The following is a 22,905-nucleotide window of genomic DNA, read 5'->3' on the forward strand; positions in this document are numbered from 1 at the left end:
CTGGCTTCACTGACTTAAATCGAGCCTGACTGAATCTGACTCTGTGTGTTTGTGTTAAGAATATCATTTTGCTACTGTCACAGAATTAACTTTTCAGGAATTTACGGAAAGCAGACTTATTTTCCACTCCAGACAAAATATGAAAATCACCAGGCTTATCAGGCTTTTCACACCAACAGCAGAGATGTGCTATTAAAATATTGTACATTTATAAGCACAAGTGTGACAGCCCAAACCAGAAGTGTGGATTTCATTTTAGAATACATATTTTAGAGACATGTTTATTCAGAAATGACCCCTGATTCCTGTTTTTCATTTTTCTGTTTTCATACAGCCCTGAAGCAAAGAGAAAGAATAATCTTGTGTCATTAAAAACATCTTTTTTTCTCAGCTTGCAGCAACATTTTACTTCATCTCTGTGAAACCAGGCCACAGTGAATCTCATACCTTCATATCATAATTATCTTCATGTCTGTTGGTTGCACTTCACTGCATATCTCCAGTAATATCTAGCAAAGCCTCCGGGTTGTGTTTAGTCAGATCCCATTTTATTTTGCCTGTCGTGTACAGTTTTGTGTGTTTTTCATAACACTGTTAAAGTAGCTGAGAGCCGGCTGCAGAGGAACTGCTTTGTTTACATTCAGCAAACCGCAGAGTATTCCAAATTTAGATTTGACATTTTTTAAAAACCAGCACTGAGGCAATGATCCTGTAAGCTGCAGAAATATAACTCTATATTGATGTTTTTGTTGATTTCAGGAGTTTACTCAGGCAGTTTAAGGTACATTAAAGCTTGACCGATTGTCTTTCTTCCCTGTCTTTCTCTCTCCAAGCTTTATTTGGTGCCTGATAAAAAAAATTAGGTACCCTTTTAAAAATAATTTCTGTTTCTGTTGTCTAATAAAAGAGCATAATATTCAAGTTTTCAAAGTAAAGCTCAAAGCAAAAGCAAAATAACCCTCAGGTGGCTCATATATGGAGGCCTGTTTCTGCCAGAAGAAGAAACAAATACTAGTTTTCAGTTAAAATATTAATAATAAAAGGTATATTATATATTATATATTTACAACTATTTGAGAATTTAAGTCAAATATTTGACCTAGCCTATCATACCTTTGACCTAAATTTGACTTAATGAGCTATAACTTTGACTCTCTGTTTTTTACTTTTTAATTTTGTCTTAATACTAACAGTTTATCCATTTAGCTTATCTTTTATTTTCTTGGTAGTAATGGGCTTCCATACAGGTCATTGTGTATGTCACCTTCCCAAATACATACTGTATTTACCACCTGATATAGCAGGGTCATGATGTGTCACTGATGCTGATCATTTTCATTTACATGAACTAAGCATGTGAAACACTCTTACTGCATCTCCACTGTTTGTACAGCGTCTTTCCTAGCTACAGTATATTCCTCGAGTCTTACAACACTACACTTAGGCTCTTTGGTTGTTGTCTGTTTTCTCATAAACAGGTTGAAATTTAATCGAGTAAAAGAAATTTAGATGCACTGAATCCTTTGAGATCCAGTTTTAGACGAGTCTGGATGAATTCCAAATTTACACACATGCACACACACCTGATCTCATCACATTACGGAAGTAGTCATAGGTCATTTGATTGTTTACTGTTTGTTTTTTTTAACTCCTGTTTTTATTTCTGGTAATTGTGCATAGAATTTAACGTACAGTTGTGTTTTTCTTTACGGTGTTTATTTTAGATTATTTTTTTAGGGGGGTTAACATCTAAATAAAGGAGACAGTTTGATGATAAGAAACGCCCTCTTGGATGTGTTTAATTGGCATGGAGCAGGTTCACGCTGTGATAAGGGTGACCAGCATTTGACGCTGAGAGGAGGGTGGGAGGTAAACTGTTGCTGACGTGTCTGTGCACCAATAGGAAGCCGGGGGTGATTCGCACGTTGGCACAATTGGCTTAAAATAACGACGACTGCGTCCCAGGAGTTGCAGCGATGATTGGGTGTATGACTGTGCGTTGAAAAATCACCAAGCTGGAGCTGTATGTTTGATAGCAGCCAGCGGGGGGGCTGAAAGGCAGACGATGCAGCAGAATGGTGCCTCCAGTTTCCTGCAGGGTTTGTGTGCGGGATTAGCCGCTACTTAGCTTTGTGTGTGTGTGTGCGTGTGTGTGTGTGTGTTGAGACGCAGGGCGCTTCGAGCCGCCAGCCAGCCGCGTCAGGTGGATGCGCCTGCAGTGATCCAGGTCGCCCCTATGGATCGCGTCCATGGATGTCTTCAAACCCGCTTTGGACAATAGTTTGAGTCCCAAGGCGTGCGTTTCCTCATCGGAAGAAGCCGAGGCAGATGTTTTTCGCTGGCCGACACCGCAGAATGGTATCAGCGCCGCGCCGGATGCGGGACCAGCCGCCCCGGGTTTCTGGACGGCCGTGTTTGACTATGAAGCGACTGCGGACGACGAGCTCAGCCTGCGGAGGGGGGACGTGGTGGAGGTCCTGTCCAAGGACTCCCTGGTGTCGGGAGATGAGGGCTGGTGGACCGGTATGATAGCGGACCGGGTTGGCATTTTCCCGTCTAATTATGTGAGCAAAGGGAATGGCATTCCGGAGGAAATCCGGGACACCGCGGAGCAGCAGTACTCGGTGCCTCCTCTGCACCGTGAGTATCCCATTGTGCTTCATGACTGTGCTAATGAAATCAGTGTATCACTAAAACACAGCACAGGGTAGAGTCTTCCCTTGTCTTTTGTTAGGAGGCCAGAGAAACCCACGTTGAGAGTGCTGTGTCATGGTAGGCGCAGTGCTCTCCTGTTGGCCTAGAAACAGGCTGGTCCAAGCATCCTCACAGCTTCAGGACCATTATTCATCACACTGCCTGTCAAACAAACAGCCAGCCGCGACCACCCCGCCTCAATGCACAATGTGTGCAGAGCCTGCAAATCCAGCATGCAATAACCTATCATCACCAGATATAAACCTTTGTTATGCTCTCTAAGGAGATACACTGGCTTGGTCTGCATTCATTTTTATAGTGAGTGTTATTGTTTGCACCAAAACTGTGCAGCAAGGGAGAAAGAAATGTCAAGTAGTGCTTATAGAGGAAAAGCTTCTGCAGCTAAATGTGCGGCCAAGGCCTCAGATGGAAACAGTAAGCAGAATCAAGAGCGCCTATATGCCAGCAGACGGTTCTGTGGAGGCCAAAGTGAAAACACTCTCACTTCTTATAGCTTTTTTGAGCTGTGTGCCAAAAGGAGGCTGCACTGAAACAAAACCTGTCCTCTCCACGTGTCTTACATGTGCATTTAAGCATAAGCAGGCTTCAAAAGCCTGTGTTTGATGAGAGCATTTTACACCCAGTTGTTTGGGTGGACCACTCAGCCTCAGCTGTCTTTGTTGGCTTTCATCTGTTCATACTCAGAGGCAGCTGGCCTACTTTCACATACCATCCCACCTGAAATATTCATCAAGGTCAGTCTGCTTGGTAGACTGTTAGGAATCCACAGCATGAACGTTCGCAGCCACAGTTCAAACACAAAACACAGACACTCCTGTTCACACCACCACACACTCTTTTTTATTTAAACACCCAGTAGAAAGGATTGTCATCTTTTCCACCCATCCTTCCTTGCTTCTCCAAATACCCCAGCCAGATTTTAGGACAGATGCTCATCCTTGTATAATAGCAGGAGGGATAGTTCCACCAGATTCTGTATTTGGGGCAGCAGGGTGGCTTAGTGCTTTGAGAAAGCATCCTTCAACAGAATGACCTGGTTTTGAGATCCTTGTTAGGAAGCACTTGCCCTGCTGACAAGAAAAATAGTGAATTCCTACCAGGTCCAGACGGGCTGTCCCTGACCCCTAATGTCCTCAGATGGCTTTGAGCAGAAATGGAACTCCCCTCTAAAGATCAGAATTGTATTCTTTTCTTTGTCTGTCGCTCTAAATCTCCACTCTGCTCTCCTCTCTTGCATCTCTCCTCAGTCCTGGAGATTGATTTCTCTGAGCTGACCCTGGAGGAAATCATCGGGGTGGGCGGTTTTGGGAAAGTCTACCGCGCAGTGTGGCGGGGCGCGGAGGTGGCGGTGAAGGCAGCGCGACGGGACCCCGACGAGGACGCGGAGCAAACTCTGGAGAGCGTTCGTCAGGAGGCCAAGCTCTTCGCCATGCTCAACCATCCCAACATCATGGGTCTGCTGGGGGTGTGTCTGCAGGAGCCCAACCTGTGTCTGGTCATGGAGTTCGCCCGGGGCGGCCCCCTCAACCGGGCCCTTGCAGGGAAACGCATCCCTCCCTGCACACTGGTGGACTGGGCTGTGCAGATCGCCCGGGGCATGCACTACCTCCACAGCCAGGCCATCGTCCCCATCATTCACCGGGACCTCAAGTCCAGCAACAGTAAGAGTCTCTCTCGTTTTATTGACATCTCATGGTTGTTTCTGCAGTGTAAGAAAATAATTTATCTCAGTGGAAACTTGTTTTGTGAAGCTCTCTGAAAATGATGAACTGGTTTTAGGGTCAACCAAACATTAATCAGTTATATTTCAATGATTATTTTAAAAAGAGTTTTCTTCAATTTACAAAGGTGTAAAACAGAGAAAAGCCTCACATTTGCGAAGCTTAAACCAGAGAATGTTTGATATATTTCCATGAAAAATGGCTTTAACTGTTAATTGATCATCAGAATATTTGCTGATTAATTTCCTTTTAACTGGCTAATGGATCAGTTAAGTAATTGTTTCAGCTTTAGTTTCATGTGTTTCTCTGTTTTATATCAGTATAGATTTACTGTTGGTATTTAGTCAGATATTTTAAACACTATAGTGGTCTTTAGCAATGCCTGATGGCCTTTTATCATTATTCAATGATTGTAGTTATTATTTGTAGTCCTAGTCCTTAGTGTCTTTAATGCTGTCTTTAGTTAGAAGTAGTTAATGTGGGAGTAAGGACATTTCCAAACCAGATTCAGGTGTTTCCCACTGGTATTAAACAGCAACCTTGCACAGATATGTCATGGTCATTTTGAGCTGTGGGAGAATCAAAAATAACTTATGCACCATGAAGATATAATAATAATATAGACTATATAGAAAATATGTCACACCATGCTCAGTCCATGCTAAAGTAGTTGTGATTTGCACTGATAACATCTAATTCAGGAATGAAAGCAGAAAGGAAAAGGAGTTTGCATGTATGTTTGTGGAGCAGCTGTAATCTTGCATTTTACCCAACTGTATCCCCTAAATCCCAAGCCTATTACTGGGGATTTGGCCAATGCTCTGCCCCAGCCTCCCCATTGGAGGCTCCGCCAATACATACAACTGGCTTCTTTCCTGCCATTGGCCCGTTCTCTGGTGATCAGCTCAGATGCTTCACTTCCAATAGGCTGCTTTAAAGTGTTAGTCAGTCTAACTAGTTGCCATCCTGGGCTCTGAGGGGAAAACCCATGCCCTCTTCACACTACAGGAGGAGTTCAGGACGGTGCAGCATGCCAGTCTACCCATGCAACTGTCTAATCCAGGGTTTTTTTTCCTTTATTGGCTGTAACACTACATTTAGGTTATACTGTAACCAGTATGTCATTCTTTAGTTTTTATTATTTTTTTTATTAGATCTATTTGACATCTGTTCCATCTGCATCAGTCTAAGAAATCTCCCATTACTCCTAATTTAACATTAAGCAGGTTCTTATGGGGTCCAGACCCTGTACTTGAGAAACTCTGTTCTAATCAGTGGTTAGGAAAGTTTCTCAGGACACACTTCAGCTGTGAAGCAGAGGATGTGGGTAAAGTGAGACCCACCCCTGTGACGCATCACTGTGGTAGTGAAATAGTTGGTGGCAGTAGGGTGAAGCTCAGTCCCTAAAAAAGACACAACCTTGCATCTCTGAGTGTTTTTCCTCAGGGACTTACCCACTTAGTTTCATTTTTAGTTACAGTAGCGTTGTCGTTCTAGGGTCCAGTTTGATGATAGGATGAATCCTTCTGTTGTTGGTGATCCTCGACTTTTCCCTGCAGCACCAGTTCACACTAGTGTTTTTTAGAGAAATATCATGACTGATACTGGATGGACTGCAGTGTAATTTAGTGTAGACATCCTATGTTGCCCTCAGGATGACTTGTAATAACCCTGGTGATCCCTCAACTTTTCAGTTCAAAATTTCCACTTGAAACAACATAAAACTACATTTCCTTATTAATCTAGTTTATTTAGTTAGATATGTTGAATGCATATGTGCTAAACTAAGAGGCTGAATATGGAAAGCATAAACATTATCATATTAGCATTGTCATTTGATGCATGTTAGCATGCTAACACTAGCATTTGTGTCTGTGCAAAGCCTCACAGAGCCACTAGCATGGCTGCAGACTTGCAGTTTTGTTAATATATGCTCCTAATCTAAAAGCTTGGTTGTTCACCACACCTTGGTCCTTCCTGTGAAACAGCAGTGGTTCAGTAGCACTCTGCATACCCTTGACTTAACCTAATCTGATCAAAATATAACACCTCGGATAAAGATCTGTTTTAGCAGCATGCTCAGTCTCTATATGTTGACTTTGCTGGTCCTGCAACTTAAAACTAAAATTGTATTATAGAACCAAGCAAATAATTCTCTTTCTCTGTTTTTATTTGCAATCCACTCAGTAATGTGTCATTTAGCTGTCCTAATCCTCAACAGATACCATGAGGAAACGCTCACCTTCACTCTCTGTTTCAACTCTCTCTGCTGCTTCCTTTTCACATGACATGCCATTTGGGCAGATGCTCTTATATAAACCATTGTGCATTACAGTGAGTGCATACATTTAGAGCATGATTGGCCCCAGGGGGAATCAGCTGTGTTTGTTTCTCGTTGTACCTCTCAAGCTACACAGGAGCAGGATTCACTTTAGCCACATGTTCGGGTTTAGTTTCTTTAAAAACTGCCTCAGTAGCATTAAGAGCCACATGAGCAGCAGATGAAGGGGCGCTTGATGTGCACCGCAGCCTGCAGACACACCCTCTCCACTGGGCACAGCCACAGCAGATGGCCCAGCATTGTGGATCTGAATGGGGGAGAGCGAGCATGTGGTTAGGAGGAGTCCTGCTTTGCATGTGCATATTGGGAAAGGCTTGTTTTTTAGAGCCTATTAGAGCAAATGGGTGTGTTGTAGCAGGCTATTTCTGTAGTTTCACTGTAGTATCAGCGTTTGTTTGAGATGTTCTATTGAAAAAATACGCAGTGAGATCATTAGCATTGATCAAGGTCGGTGTTTTTCATCTCTGCTTTGCTGTGTAGTAGTGGCTCACTGTTTGTTGGTTTCTCTGTTTGTTCTCTCTTTTTCTCTACTCTGCTTTTATCCCTCCGATCGTTTCATCATGGCCTCCCGCCAACTGCACCCTGTTTTGTTCATCCACCATGTGTCTTAATTTTTTGCGTTTCCACATGTATCATGTTTTATCATGGGACTCCTGCTGCTGCCTTTCCCAACATTAAAATCCCGGTGATGATTACCTGAATCATTTTACTTTACCGTCAACCCCCCTGCCAATCTGCACGAACCCCCCACCCACCCAACCACCTCCTCCAAACCACCCTCTCATCCTCCAACTGAAATCCCCCACCATCCTCCCACCCCCACATCACTTCCCACTCCACCATTGCTGCTCCACATATCCGCTCCAGTCCTAATCCTTGAGAGGGTTGAGATGGAAGACCTCAGCAACAAGACTCTGAAGATCACGGACTTCGGCCTGGCTCGAGAGTGGCACCGCACCACCAAGATGAGTGCCGCTGGCACCTACGCCTGGATGGCTCCTGAAGTCATCCGCTCATCAACGTTCTCCAAGGGTAGCGACGTTTGGAGGTGGGCAGAGGACAGGGGGGTTCATGCTGCAAAACAAACTGCACCAGGATTTTAGAGCTGGTCTGAAAACCAAGCCAAAAAAAGAGAAGCAGTTTATCTACAGAGCACAGGAAAAAGTTCAGCTCTGGCAGCAGTTTCCATAGTAACAAAGCAGAGACACAGAAAAGGACAGAATGTTGTGTTTAATGAGATGAGTACAAAACTAGAGTAGGCTAAAGAGTACATTAACTATAAATACACTACACTCAACATTAGGCTTCTGCATTCAGGCAAGAGGAGAAGTCATCATGGAGAATCTGTGTGTGTGTGTGCGTGTGTGCTGTGTGTTGTGTGTACGTGTGTGTGTGCATGTGTGTGTGTGTGTGTCGTATCAGTGCTTTATTATTCATATAAGCAATGATTTAAGCACATATTTTAATGCAATAATAAGAATAAAATGTACAAAAACTGTGAATAGCAAACTGTACAATACAGTTTTATAAATGCAAATATAAATGTGCAGGGCGGTACAGAGGATAGTGGATAGAGAACAAATTTCAATTAAATTTATGTGAAAAAATATGCAGTGTAATTTCTGCAAAGGTAACACTCATAACTGCACAGATGAACGTGTGATTCATCATTTTCATATTCTGTGTGTTGATTGAGATGTGATTCGTTCATTTCAGTCTCATTTGTTATCACTGCAAACACAGCTGCAAAGACTGGTCAATTAATTGCTCAGTCGGCCAAAAGAAAATTAATGGACATCTGTCTTGATTAATACTGTGATAATATTTGATGGTTTTAGCTTCTGAAATGTGAAATTTTGCCCTTTTTTATAGTCTTACATTAGAGGAAGCAGAATATCTTTGTTTTTTGTTTGGCTGGTTGTTAAACAAGCAATTTTAAGACATCACCGTGGGCTCTGATGAATTGTGATGTGCAGTTTCTGATCTTTTATAGACCTAAAGATTTGTGGATTAAATGAGAGAATAATTGTCAGGTTAATCAATAATGTTAACAACCATTGATTTCAGCATTAACTGCAGCTTAAACCAGCTTTAGACAAGTGAAGGACACTGGAGCCAAATAGCTTTTACTCTGCATGAACTTCATATCCTGATAACATATTTGGAAACTTCAGAGGAATTTGGATAGTGCTGTTGTAAGAGGTGAATAATTGGTGTGCTTTAATGCCATCTGTCATTTTTCTTATTTTTCTTCTTGGGCAATCTGCTGTTTCATCCGATTCCTTACACATGCAGCAGTATTAATGTTTCCAGCTCGGCCTCTCCTGACTGAATGCGGGGTTTCCCTCTAAAACAGGATTAAAGAGTAATCAGTGAGAGAGTCCAGAGAAGGCAGCATGCAGTAAAACAGTAATGACAGGAAGGTGAATGTCCTCAGGAGTGCTATAACCAGGGAGGGGGAATTACTTAGTCTCCCTAATCAATGCCTCTACACTGGAATACAATACACCATGGTCAAAACACGATCATAAGTTTCATTTCATATGAATGGAATTTGCATAAGACGAAACAATGTACACCAGGAAGCGTCAGCAGTCACTGAACTGTTATTTCCAAGTGCTAATTGATCCAGCTCTGTCATTTGATCAGCCATATCTTCCACAATTTGAATAACAAACAGCAGAAGAACCTGTCATACAGAATCTGTAACATTCATTCCTTATTTTTCATTGACCACAGCTCATCAGTGTGTGGTTTTGCCATTAGTGGTGTGAATCTGTCAGCTACTGCACTACTCTGTTGGCATTTTCATATTTTGACCTTTTCTGTCTCACCTTGGCATTTACATGAGTAGAGTACAGAATAGAACCGTTCTAATCTCTTTTTGACATTTATTCAAATACAGTAGATTTGCTGAACATTCACACTCTATTTTATATTATATTCATACACACCTTTATCTTTATAACCAGATTGTTAGACATTATGCAGTAAGTGACACTTAAATCAAGAACACTATCTCAGGATGATATTGTAGCGTCAATGAAAGCACATTATTTGAAGTTGTATGTCCTCTGTTAATGTTTACAGCTTCAGCATCATTGTTTGGTATGTTTTTCTTTCCTTCTTTTTACTATAAAGTTACGGCGTGCTGTTGTGGGAGCTGCTGACAGGAGAGGTTCCATTTCGGGGAATCGATGGCCTTGCGGTGGCTTATGGAGTGGCCATGAACAAACTCGCTTTGCCCATTCCTTCTACTTGTCCTGAGCCCTTTGCACGTCTTATGGAGGGTAAGCCAGAAAAATATGAATATATCCTGGTCAGTAATAATTATTATCCAGAACTGTGTCCAAGCATATTGGAGAAAATATCAGACAGGTGTCAGTTTATGTGCCAAAAAGTTCTCATTGAACATTTAATATTAAAAATGGAATGAGTAACCACAAATTTATCCACTGCAACAAGAGAAGCCTCTGAAATATAAATAATGGCTTACATCAAATAACCAAACAGAATATTTTATTACTTTGTGGAACCTTTTGAAGTGCCAAAGATAATCTTTGCTCGTGGGAAAGTTGGCCTAAGTTGGGCTGGGACTGTTTTTCATCTTTTGCCACAGACTGCTGGAGCACAGACCCTCACTCCCGACCACATTTCACATCTGTTTTGGACCATCTGACGGCCATCGAGGAGTCGGGCTTTTTTGAGATGCCAGCGGAGTCCTTCCACTCCCTGCAGGACGACTGGAAACTGGAGATCCAGGAAATGTTTGATCAACTGAGGACCAAGGAAAAGGTAAAGATGTGAGGTTGAATTGTTAAAGGTTGGGAGTTATATGCAGGTGTTACAGGTTTCAGTGTTTTTTGTTTTTTTTCATCACCTCCTTGTTTCCTCAGGAGCTGAGATCGTGGGAGGAGGAGCTGACCCGAGCGGCGCTGCAGCAGAAGTGTCAGGAGGAGGCACTGAGGAGGCGCGAGCAGGAACTGGCCGAGCGGGAGATCCACATCTTGGAACGAGAGCTCAACATCATCATTCACCAGCTCTACCAGGAAAAGCCTCACGTGGAGAGCAGGCAAGGAAAGTTCCGCCGCAACCGCCTTAAGCTCAAGGATGGGAACAGGATCAGCTTGCCTTCAGGTACTGCAAACAAACTGTAGTGCAACAGTATAATGCACAAATATCTAGGAGTGTTGGTCATCATAATAATCAGGTTTTATTTTAAATGTTGCCTTTAAGGGTTGTGTATAGCTGTAGGTTAGAGGCCATCCTTTTCTCAGAGTCATATGACACAACAGCTTGAATTAAACTTTTTAAAATGATCAACACTCATACCTACAATGTTGTATGTCAAGAAAATAATCCAAAAACATTTTGATATCTGAGCTTGTTAGTGTTGTCAACATTTGAGGAACAATATAAAAGGTCTATATTAAATTTGGTCAAGTACAAAACAATTCATTTAGATAATCAGCCTCTGAACTGTAGAAATATAACTTTAAAAATGGAAATGGTGTGAATGCAGGCAAGTTATCATTGTACTGTAGATGAACAATTGCAGATTAGACAGCAATGTTGATTAATGTGTGTTGTCCTCTATGAATAAAGAAAATAAAAGTAAAATCAATGTCAGTAGTCTGTGTTAGGCAGGTGTTAATGGTTTATGTTTAACTGTATTTTATTACTTTCTGATATTGTTGCTATGACTTATATATCTGCATAGTCACACTGGGTCATTGCCAAATACTGTATAATGTACAGTATGCAGTTTACTTATTCATATTTTACTAAAACGTTACATAAATGCATAAATCAGATTCCTAAATTCAGACTTCTTTAACCTTTTTAAACAGATTTTCAGCACAAAATCACAGTGCAGGCGTCTCCCTCCCACGATCGACGGAGGAGTTTGCTCAGCAGCAGTTCCAGTCCTCCAACCAGTCCACCAATACTGCCCCGCCTGAGAGCCATCCAGCGTAAGAACTATAAGCATCTTACATTAATTTTTTTTTTTTTGTGCAATTATTATTCATTATAAGGGTGTGACCTTTGATATCAAGTGTTTTCCCACACTATTCTCTTGTTTGGTAGTCACGCCAGGAGAGGGGTGTATAGCCTGGGGTCGCAAGCACAGGCTTTCAGCTGGATGATGAAGAGTGTGAAAGGAAGGGGTCCAGGAAGAAAGGCAGAACCCGTGGGTGTGGCCCATACAGGGAGCACAGTGCTGATGCCAGGTGAGAGGACTGGAGATATTTATAATCTAGAGAAAGTACAACCTCACGTTCTACTGGTAAAATTAATCCGAGCCTGGTTTTTCATTATTTTTATCCTTTCTTCCTGTCAGTGTGAAGCCTCCCCACGAGGGCAGCAGGCAGCGGTCCTGCAGCGCCCCAAACCTTCGCAGATCCCCGAGACACAGTCCAGCAGTGCCTGGAGTGCCAAGCCTTGTGGAGATGGGTAAGCAGGACCAGTTTTAGCAGCTCTGTTTTGTCTGGCACATGAACACGCTGCATGATGATACACAGGGTAGCTTTAAGGTTAAAGAAGTGGCTGGGAAAACACAGAGTGAACAAGATACTTCACTCCCACATGGCTCTTTGTGGTTGACCTGGGAAACTCACAGATGTGTGTTTGCAGCTGTATGAATGTAAACAGGCTGCTGCTGAAAAAGGATCTTGCTCACTCAGCAAACCAAACGTGGATGGATGGAAGAATCAGTGTCACACTAGCATGAACTGTTGTGTGTATGATTGTGAATGAATGTCTCCACAGTACTTGTTTGATATAGGATAATGGAACTGATATTAACAAATGAATGATCCTGTTTTCAGAAAATGAAGACTGCTGCTTCACTACTGAGCCAGGAGCGGCTCCTGGTCAGTCCTACCTCTGCATCCCCTTCCACAAGGAGGGCCACTCAGCTGCCTCTGCTGACAGTGATGGAGATGAGTACTGCCCCAGTGGCCAGGTGCCAGGAACGCCACCATGCAGGAAGAGCCCAGGAGGTGGTCGGCGCTCTGAGCTGGTGCTGCTGGGCTGTGGAGCTCTGCTGGCAGCCGTCGGACTGGGCTGCAACCTGTTAACTTTGGCCCAACCGGAGGAGAGCATCAAACCACGATGGGAGGGCTTCTTCCACAGAACAGGGGGCCAAAGACGAAGCACCAGCCCCCCAACTCGCAGACTGTTCCGACGGGAAAGCCCGCTGAAGCCCTCGGCGCCCTCGCTACCTGAGCGGGGCTTACCCTCTTCTTACACCCTGCTGTCCTTATCATCAGTGTCTGACTGCAACTCCACCCGCTCACTACTGCGCTCTGACAGTGAGGAGTTGTTGGTCTGCCGCCCTGCCTCACCGCCCGCACAGTCCACTCTCCAACTGCAGCGTCAGGCCATCCAAACCCCAGTCAACCCGCTGGTCAACACCCACCTTGAGAGCTTCAAGCGTAACCCCCGCCAGTCCCTCACACCCACACATTTACCCTGTCCAAGTTCCTCACGTAGCCTGCGTCGCACGCCATCCGACGGAGCCATCAAGAAAAGTTGCCCTCCTAATAATCTGGAACCATTGCCAGAAAAAACAGCATTACAGAACACAGGTTAAGTCTTGTGTCCCCTTTATTCCAGCTAGATGTACAGTGCACTCGAATGTGAGTTTTTACCAGTATGGATTTTTTAGGTTTTACCACATACCATTGGTCTAGACTGAAATATCTCAACAGTTGCTGGATAGATTGTCATGTCATTTGCTAGAGATGTTCATGGTCCCCAGATGTTGAATCCCACTGACTACAGCTATCCTCTGACCTTTCCTGTAGTGCCACCATGAGATTTACATGGCTAGGTTTTACTGAAATGTCTTGACAGCTACTGGACAGATTGCCATGAAATATGGTACATACAAAGAATGAACTGAAATATCTTTGGTGATCCATTGGGTCAAAATTTCAGTTTGTCCAGTACTCTGATTTATGACCAAACGCCTGCAAAACAAACCGTGAATTCAGTTGTGTTTAGTGTCAGTTAGCAAATGTTAGCATCTGGACAAAATACAGTGATGACAGAATACTGTCAGTGTAAAAAGAAACCTTTGAAACTGCATTCAACTTGTCTTGCAGAACTCTCAATCATGGGATATTAATGGTGGCTGATATTTAATAAATCATTCAGAGTCTGGAGAGAAGTTATTGGCTTCTATCTTAATGTTTTTATTTCCCTTCTCTTTTCACTACAACAGGTGGCTTCAGAGGTTTAAAGGAAGACTGTAATGAGGTGCCCCGGCTCCCTGATCCTAATGTTGTTTTCCCTCCAACCCCTCGTCGTCGCTGTGCTCCCGAACGCCCCAAAACCCTGGACTTTGTAGCTCGGCCCCGACCTTCGCCACGGGCACGCTGCGACGTGTTCTGGGCGGAGTCGAGGCCCAGGGGAAATGGACAAAACCTGGGTAACGGCGAGTCCCCCGCCTACACCTCCAGCACAGAAACTCCCCCCACTGTGGAGTTTGGGAGAGACCCAGCAGTGCTGCCCACCCCCATGGAGGCCCCGACACCCTACTCCCCCCGCAAGAATGAAAACCTGTTGGATCAGCAGGACGAGGGACAGTACCGGGATGGAACCATCCCACTCTGCAAACCAGAGATCAGCTTTCCCAAAGACTCACCTTACCGCTACAGACCTGGATTCTGGTCCTAACTCAGCTCCAATCTTTCACTGGTCCAACACAAGGAGAGGACTGTCCTTGCTGTTAGCCTGTTACAGTTCTGGGTCAATTAGTGCTTAAAAATTGAGTCAGTTTTTAGCTTTAATTGGTACTTAATGGGGGCAGTATTTTACCTCCAAATCCTTTCAATTTGGCATCAAAAACTGTTAAAACAAACAATGGAAAATATTTGAAAATATAATTTGACCCAGGTCTGGTTGTTAATGCATTATAAGGGCAGAGTAACCATTTTTCGTCATTTGTCATTCAAGATGTAAAGAAATTTTTTCTCTTTGGGAATGAACAGGTAAATGGCTTTGTAGCAGAATGGCATTGACAGTTTCAAAAAGTTTTACATCCTTTTCTTAATTTTAAACTTGAGTTGAAGATTGTGCATTTAATGAAGTGCACTTTTGGAAAGCATCATGAATGTAAAGCTTCAGGTTTTTTCCAAAAAAAACGCTGTCTCTGATTATTTGTAATTTGTCTGTAAAAGCCTTGTGTTATTTGAATTAATCTTTTTTTCCTGTGCTAGTAGCTGAAGAATTCCTGTTTTTACTGAGCACCTGTCATCACCAGTCATGCTGTTGTATATATGAGCACTTCTTTGCATTAGCAACCCACAGTCTTGAAACAGTGTCAGTACAATGATGTCTGACATTGTCTTGAGCTGTGTACTGTGAGCTGTACTATTAAAAAAAAAAAAAATGAATGTCACTGAAGCTTGGGTTTGAATTGGGACTGAAATGCTGCCAGGAAGTCACAATGTATAAATATAGCAAGGAATTCATCCTCAATCTTTGTTTGTGGCCCTGTCAGAGAAGCTTGTTTGGACCCCGAGCCACCAGTTGAGAAACGTCTCTCGAAACTAAAAAGGGAACTTTGTATTTGTAACTCTGTAAATTGTCTGCCTCATAAATTGTTGATCAAGATAGGATGAGGGATGTAAAGTATGTTTTAGGTCATGTAAGTGACAGACTGCATGAGTGTAGAATGGCACAGAGGTGAAACAGGCCCTGGTGGCATGTGGAAGTTCATTCCTGATTATTTCTATTTATATTGATTTGTTCAGTTTTATTTATTGATTAATTTATCTGATGGTTTATTTTTATAATCCATTCTATTTGCCTTGATTTTTGACACTCGTTAATGTTACTCAAGGATGTTTTTAGTGTTTATGTCCAGTTTTTTCTTAGTCTGGGCTTTCCTGTTACTTCAGAAAGGCTGCAAGTGGTTTCAATCCAACCAGAGATCAAATGATTGGTTGATTAATTGATATTTCAATCATCAGTTTAATGGTTGAAGTCATTTTTTAAGTAAAAATGCCAAACATTCCCAAGTCCAAGTTTCTCAATTGTGAGAATGTGCTGCTCTTCTTTATTTTATTTGACATTAAACTGATTTTTTATTTTTTTATTTTTTTTTTTGGTTGGACTGTAGTAAAAGGGAAACTGTGACAGGCATTTTTCATTATTTACCAACATTTTACAGACTAAACATTTGATCGATCGAGAAATAATCAACAAATTCATCATAAGGTATTTTATCTAGCTAAATGCATGCAAACTGGGTTCTACACATTGTTTTCATTTTGTTTCTACATTTTACTTAGGTTTGTCTGGATCAGACTGTGGTTTAATATTATTTTCAAATAATTTTTACTATTTGTTTTAACCTGCTATACAGGAAAATTCATATTAGGGAAAGATGTGGTACGTCCCTACACATAAACTGTCAAACTAGCAGGTAAAAAGAGCTAATTAATTATCAGTTATTTGAAAATAATAAATAGAAACATTACCTGACTCTGATCTTAATGCCTGTTTCTCTCATTTCATTTTCAAATGTCAAGTGACCTCTCAGCCTGGAGAACCTCATCCTCTGAGATTTGATCTGTCTTTATCCTAAGTGTGACCCGATGTACATGTAAATGTGAATGCTTTTTCTCTGAGGATGTGCAGAATGCGATCATGCTCAATGTACCAAGTGTTTCAACTAAGGGTGCTGGTTGAGACAAAGCTCTCCCTCGGAGGTGTAGCTATGGTGTCATTATTGTCTGAAATGTTACCACGAATAAGCTGATCTTACTGTTGCTGATGGACATTGTTCAGGTTGGGAATAATGCTGTTATTGACTGACTTGTATTTGCACTGGAACACACTGATTTGAGTAAAATCATAGTAAACAATCCAACAGGGTTGCTGATTATTTAATTAGGCGGTGTCTTTGCATAATAAATGGAAGGCTTTTAATGTAATAGCATCTATGATCAATATGTTTAGTATAACATATATCTGCACAGCAAAAACGGTGGTTAGCAACTAGCTATAGAGGAAAGTAGTGTATTCAGTAGCTAAGGTAGCATTTAGTAGCATATGTGTATCTCAGGAGTTAGTGGAGGCTAGCAACAGATTGTGCTCCGCGTGTGTTAGCATTAGCATTACATTTCAGTTACAAAGCTAACCAGCCACTTCCTCGGTAATGATTGAAAAACTCTTTGGATTGATTTAATAAGAGTTACAGCGGTTCCAAATGTATTTCGAGGACCCTCAGCCACTTAGTCGTTAGGATGAGATTTTTAACCGGCTTGTAACTACTTCCTGTCCACGTAACCGGCCGGCCGCCATTTTGGATCAGGAAACTGGTAAGCAACACAGGTAAGAAGTCTTTTGACCGTAAAGTGGATGACATACTTTTTCACCCAGTTGATGTGGAGACTTTTAGGATTGTGGCAATACCTTCAGAACAGCAGTAAGCGTTGTTAAATTACTTTATAGGTTTGTTAAAAACACTTACGAAGTAGCTATCTTTGCTAGCTAACACTGTGACTGCAGGCAGACGTAGCTGTTAGCTGGTGAGCATGGTGGGACATTTAGAAACACACTTCTGAATCAATGCTAATTTTGCACTGTGTCTGAGGCAGCAGTTTGCTAAGAAGCTCCCCATGTCAGCTTGAAGCTGGTACAAATGGCCAAAAAAATCAGTTGCTGAAGGTTTAAAGCATTAATTATCCTTTCACTTTTTAATCATTGCCTGTGATTTTCTGCCTCATGATACCATCTCATTATATGATTTCTGAAAAATCAACTCCATAACCCAGCTTATTACCAAGGCCTCACCATGGAAACTGCCAAGACAAAAAGGTATAAAATCATTTCAGTCAGGTTTGGTTCACTTGTTTATTTACACATGTGCTTTCATCAGCATTTTTCCATAGATCTATTTCAGCTTACAAGGAACATAGGAGGAAAATGACAGAGTGAAGGGAAGTCCACTGCTGCAGCACCACAAAAATATTTCAATCAATAGACATTTATTACACGCATACCTTTACAGTAAACATACAGTATTTGTTGATACAGTTAATGCTGTGAATGAAGTGCTTTGTTTTTGCGTTAATAAACACAAGTAGCCTGCCTCTCCATAATACTTACTTGCGATTCTTATAAAGTAGCCTATTTACATTTTGTGATATGTCTCTTAAATTCATACTGCAATTAGCAACCATGTGCTCTTGATGTCCCACCCTGTGCATTTTGAGTTAGAAACCTACTTAGTGAAAGCAGCCTTTACTCAAATATAATTGAAAGTGTAAAAAAAACAAAACTTGATCTTTTGTAGTACTTTCAAAATCAAAGTATGGTGACAGAAGTGTAGGTGGTTGTTACTCACTCACTCCATGCCATTCAAAAGACATCTTGTGCGAGGGCAGGTGCTAATTTACAGTTACGCTCGCCTGCAGACATGCTGGATTCACTCTGTGGACCTTGTTGCTCCTGTCTCTATCACAAGTGTTGGCCTGTATGTGCAATGTTTGGACTGGCAGTGCATCAGTTTGTAATGGTTAAAACATACTCGGGATGGACTCATACTGGATAAGTTTGGCGGTTTGGAGACAAAAACTCAATATCTGGTACACTTTTTTTTAAATGCTTCAAGCACACAACGGTGAGGTTCAATCACATAACTGGCAACCGGATGCTGTGCAAAGCAAAAGCAAACAAAACATTGTTTCACACCGAGACCTCTGACTCATGGTGTGTTAGGTCTGGGTGGCACACAGCAGGGCTGAAATTCATGATGGGTGAGAAGTCATCACACAGCAAGTGCTTATGTCGCCTCTTTCTTTTCCCTTTGGGCATTCCGGCGAATCTTCATCTCTGTCAGCTGGATATAGCGGATGACATTGGTGTCTGGAAAACAAAGACAGGAAAAGGCTTGATTTATTTCCTGCTCAGAAAGGAAATGGTGAGCAATTATGCACATAAATCTTTCACTAAAACTGAACTCAGTGTGGCATAGTGAAGTGGCTATAACTTTTGAAAATATTTTTTCAGGGACTAAAAAAAAACCAAAACATATTGTTGTAGTGGACCACAATGCTTTTTTTTTTTTTTTTTTTTTTTTTTTTTTAGCTTGTCCTGTTGGGTTTTGAAATGGTCTTACAGAACCAACACTGGCAAACAATTATGCTTCCAATCAAGTGAAACATAAACAACTGAACAACAAATCTGCACTTATTGGACATTTATACAACAGACTACAGAAATTATTGTCATTCATCACAAATAGATGAACCATTTCAGCTGAAGAGGGCTGTGAGATACAGCCTTGAGTCTGAGTGAACTCTGAGTTTAAAATAATTTATCACAGATTTTTCCCAAGGTGATGAATTCCACCTTCACATTTGGAGATTTATGTCTCTGAATAAAATAAACAGTAAACACGTACTGTAGTAGCACAAAGAGACCCCACCACAACTGTCAAATGTTATTTGAATTAATCAAAAGTAACACATTAAAGTGACAGGCATTGCTTAATTGTGTCTCATTGCCATGGTTCCCAAAATGAGTCCTTGGGACCACAAAAGGTCCCTGAGGGGTTTCTAAGAGGTCCCTGCAATAGAAAATAGTTTGTCACTCTCCAGATATTACAGCAGAGGAAGAAGCTATGGCTGCATTTAACACCATTTGAACTTTGTGGCACTAGTCTGCTGTTTCCTGCTCACCCTGCAGTAGTCCACAGTGTCAGACATTCCTGAACTTCTGCACCCACCTGTGCACCTCTTTCTAATCCCCTGATTTGCTCCCCAACATATATCACAGCCTTTCTTTTTCCCTCAGGTCTCCTCTAGCTCCTCTGTAGGTCTTTTTCACAGAAGACAACACACCTGCACCTGAGCCCTTTACCTGCCTCACCGAGCCCAAACTTGCTCCGGGGACGCCAACACTGCACCCTCAGAGGTATGAGCAATTTTAGTTTATTTTTTCTTTGATTTTTTTCTATGTGTGAAAGTTCTGCTTATAGAAAATGTATCAAATACAAATCAGTCCATTTTCTCTCTGTTACCTCACTGAAATATCTGAACAACTACAAGATGGACTGCCATGAAATTTGACTCATTAATGATCCCCAGAGGATAAATCGTACTGACTTTGGTTATCCCCTGACTCTTCATCTAACGCCACCAGCAGGTCAAAGTTTTCACTTACTCAAAAGTAAAATATCTCAAAATGTAACTGATGGATTGGCATCCAGTCCAAACATTCATGGTTCCCATATGCAATAATCTTATGACTTTGGGAATCCCCGACTTTTCCTTCCAGTAGCACCATGAGGTTGATATTTTTGTTTTTCCACTGAAATAACTGCAACTACTCGATGGATTGTCACAAAATTGGGTCCTCAAAGAACAATTTCTACTACTATTGATCTCTGACTTTCCATCTAGTGCTTCATCAGGTCAATTTCTGTTTATCAGATTGGTTTATGATCTGCAAAACTAATGTCGCTCCCATCAGCCTCAGCTCTACTTTGTGTTTAGTAATAAATAGAAAATGTCAGCATGCTAATCGACTAAACTAAGATAGTAAACATTATGATCCCCATGTTTAACATAAACATGTTAGCATGATCATTGTGATCATGTTAGTCTTTATATACAGCACCACTAGCATGGCTGGAGACCCTCAGTGGAGACTCTTAGTCTTGTAGTCTGTGATTTACCACCAATCAGTTAGTATACAAATTGTCAAATGTGGGGTCTGTGGTTTAACCCAGCTATTATTTGGAGGTTCTAGACATGAGAGTGTTCAGGAGCCCCTTACTTATTGCTGTACATGTTTGTCATGAAAGAGAAAAATCAGTGCAGTGAGGTCAAGAGCCCGATTTAGATAGTGAAGCACAGTGCTACAGTCTGTCGGTCCTGACCTGATGGCTCCTGTTTGTGTGACTCCTTCAGGTAGTACAGGGCCTTCTGGAAGTCTCCTAGGTGGTAATAGGCCACCCCAGATCGGTAAAGAGCTTTGAAGTTTTTTCCCTCCTTGTGTAGCACTTTCAGACAGTATTCCTTCACTCGTTCATAGTTCACCAGCTCCATTTGCAAAAGACAGGCTAGAACAGGAAAAGACAAGAGCGGGGGAAGAAGTTACTGATAACACTGCATGAGCCAATGTTTGGATTTCATTATAAAGCAGAAATACTAATGTGTGTCCTGTCAGGCACCAAACTGAAGTGGATTCTTTGAACAAGTCTTTAATAAATTACTAATATAATGATTAATTTGCCAAAGGGGTGAATAAATATCATCTACATGAAGTGAGTATCAAAAGAAAGTGAGGGGGATAGTGGGGTAAGCCTAAGAATGACTCATACTCTTTATGAATCATTCATGAGCTGTGGAGTATTCCCAGAACCTTTTCCTATTCAGTAGAGGACAGATAAGTGTAGTGAGTGTGAGTGTGTGAAATGTGTGAGAGAGACGTCTCTTACCGGCCAAGCTGTTGTAACACTCCAGCTCTGCATTCTCCATGGCCCCCTTCTGCTCGTCTGTCAGCGTGGTGGACTTGCTGATGGTGGGCAGGAGGGAGGACGGGGACTTGGAGCTGGTGTCCGGGTCCCCCAGCACCCTGCACAGCCCCTTGATCTCCAGCAGAGCGCGGTGATACTTGCCAATCGCCTCTCGATACTTCTTATCCTTGTAGCACTGGGTACCTTGGCTCTTGAAGTCCAGCGCCCGCCTCACGACGTCGGCTGGCTCGTTGTGGGATGGTTGTTTCCACATCGACCCACCATGATGCCTCTGCTGTTGGAGCTGCTGCTGCTGTTGGAGCTGCTGCTGGTATTTGGCATCTTTGGTCCGGCTGCTGCTGCTGCTGTTGGGAGGCTGAGCGCACTGCTGGAGCTTCGGGGAGCCGCCGCCGTTGTCGGTGAGGCTGCCTCTGCTGCCGTCCACCCTGCCGTCGTGCCCTGCCTGGATCACGCTCATTTCGACGTTATTTTATTATAGCTGCCCTGTCGCCCGGCTGTAAATTAGCTGGGAAATTGAGGCTCCTTCACTGCATCCTCTCGGCTGTAGTCGCGTCTTCGCCTGGCCAGTGTCGCAGCTACGTCTTCTCTGTGCGCAACCCTGCGCGATGCGCGCTCCACCGTTGTAGCTTGTTCTCGTATCCCCCCCTCCTCCGATGAGCCGATTGGTCCATAAATACAGGGCCAGTCGTCCCATGGGGGTCGTCCAGCAGGAAGAGGAGAGGTTTGATTTGATTACCTGTTTATTTGGAGATAATTTAATTATCAGTTTGTTTGCAAACTGGACACACTGTTCTATTTAAAATGCGTTCTTTGTTGATGGTTTGGGTGGTTTAGTTTTATTCCCAAAGAGAAATTACAATCATGTACTTTGGAATTAACATAAAAGTCATGAGGTTCTTTATTGTAAATCTTTTCAGAGAGATATGGTTCTGCCTCGGTGCCTGAGCCTTGTATTATTTTGATTTATACCCAAATAAAAGACATAAACTTTTATTAAACTGAAGAGTGGGTTTATTAATAATGACTCTTTATTTCTATCTGGGCCATCCATGCAAGTGCATTTGAAAATCCCAATATTTCAGCCTCCTTCAGCTAGAGAGGCAAGCTTGCAGAGAAGAAGAGCTCTTGAATATCAACTGCGTCCTTTCTCTTAAATATTCCTTCCAGTGTCTCGCTCTTATCACAGATTGGAGGAATGCAGTCATCTCTCAGATGAATCAGATATAGCCCAGATCATCCAGCCTGCCTTTCTCCCTGACTGCTCGCTTACTGCGCAGCCACTTTGGACAGACTCATGACAGGCTACAGTCTCTGATGTCATTCAAACAGGGGTTTATGCAGCGTAATGGTGTTACGAGTCACTATTATGATTGTGTGTGTGTGTGTGTGTGTGTGTGTGTGTGTGTGTGTGTGGCGGGGGGGGGGGCAAGTGATGAATACGGTCTTTCCCTTTGCTCTGACACAAGAGCTCGTCATTTTATCAACAACACTGAGTGTGTGTGAGCTTGTTTATCCACCGTGCTTAAATCCATCTGTCCTGTCACACTCACTGGGCAGTGAACTCAGCTGTGTGGGTGTGTCCCTGGAATTTCAGCTCTCTGGAACAAATGTTGTTGATGAAAAATAAA

General features: G+C 42.4%; 2 protein-coding genes and 1 long non-coding RNA gene across 3 annotated transcripts; 2 read left to right on the forward strand and 1 right to left on the reverse strand.

The window, feature by feature from the left end:
* The first annotated feature begins 1,968 nt into the window (after positions 1–1,968).
* On the forward strand, positions 1,969–16,660 carry map3k9 (mitogen-activated protein kinase kinase kinase 9). Its single transcript, XM_018681664.2, is given in 12 exon segments — positions 1,969–2,640; positions 3,963–4,376; positions 7,645–7,825; positions 9,919–10,067; positions 10,397–10,572; positions 10,674–10,914; positions 11,628–11,750; positions 11,866–11,900; positions 11,902–12,008; positions 12,119–12,231; positions 12,606–13,367; positions 14,006–16,660. Coding segments are annotated over 12 exon segments (3,147 nt in total). The 5' UTR covers positions 1,969–2,249; the 3' UTR covers positions 14,461–16,660.
* Positions 16,661–17,627: 967 nt separating this feature from the next.
* On the reverse strand, positions 17,628–22,251 carry LOC108886689 (tetratricopeptide repeat protein 9A). The gene is made up of 3 exons (XM_018681665.2): positions 21,239–22,251; positions 20,678–20,860; positions 17,628–18,660 (listed from the first exon to the last, which is right to left on the reverse strand). The coding sequence occupies exons 1-3, from the start codon at positions 21,732–21,734 to the stop codon at positions 18,578–18,580; spliced, it is 762 nt and encodes a 253-aa protein (XP_018537181.1). The 5' UTR covers positions 21,735–22,251; the 3' UTR covers positions 17,628–18,577.
* Positions 18,632–21,536, forward strand: LOC108886691 (uncharacterized). Its single transcript, XR_001961485.1, has 3 exons — positions 18,632–18,715; positions 19,591–19,710; positions 21,451–21,536. It is a non-coding gene; the product is annotated as an uncharacterized LOC108886691 (long non-coding RNA).
* Positions 22,252–22,905: the final 654 nt, after the last annotated feature.

This window comes from Lates calcarifer, linkage group LG19 (genome assembly GCF_001640805.2).
Source record: "Lates calcarifer isolate ASB-BC8 linkage group LG19, TLL_Latcal_v3, whole genome shotgun sequence".
Taxonomy (NCBI): Eukaryota; Metazoa; Chordata; class Actinopteri; family Centropomidae; genus Lates; species Lates calcarifer.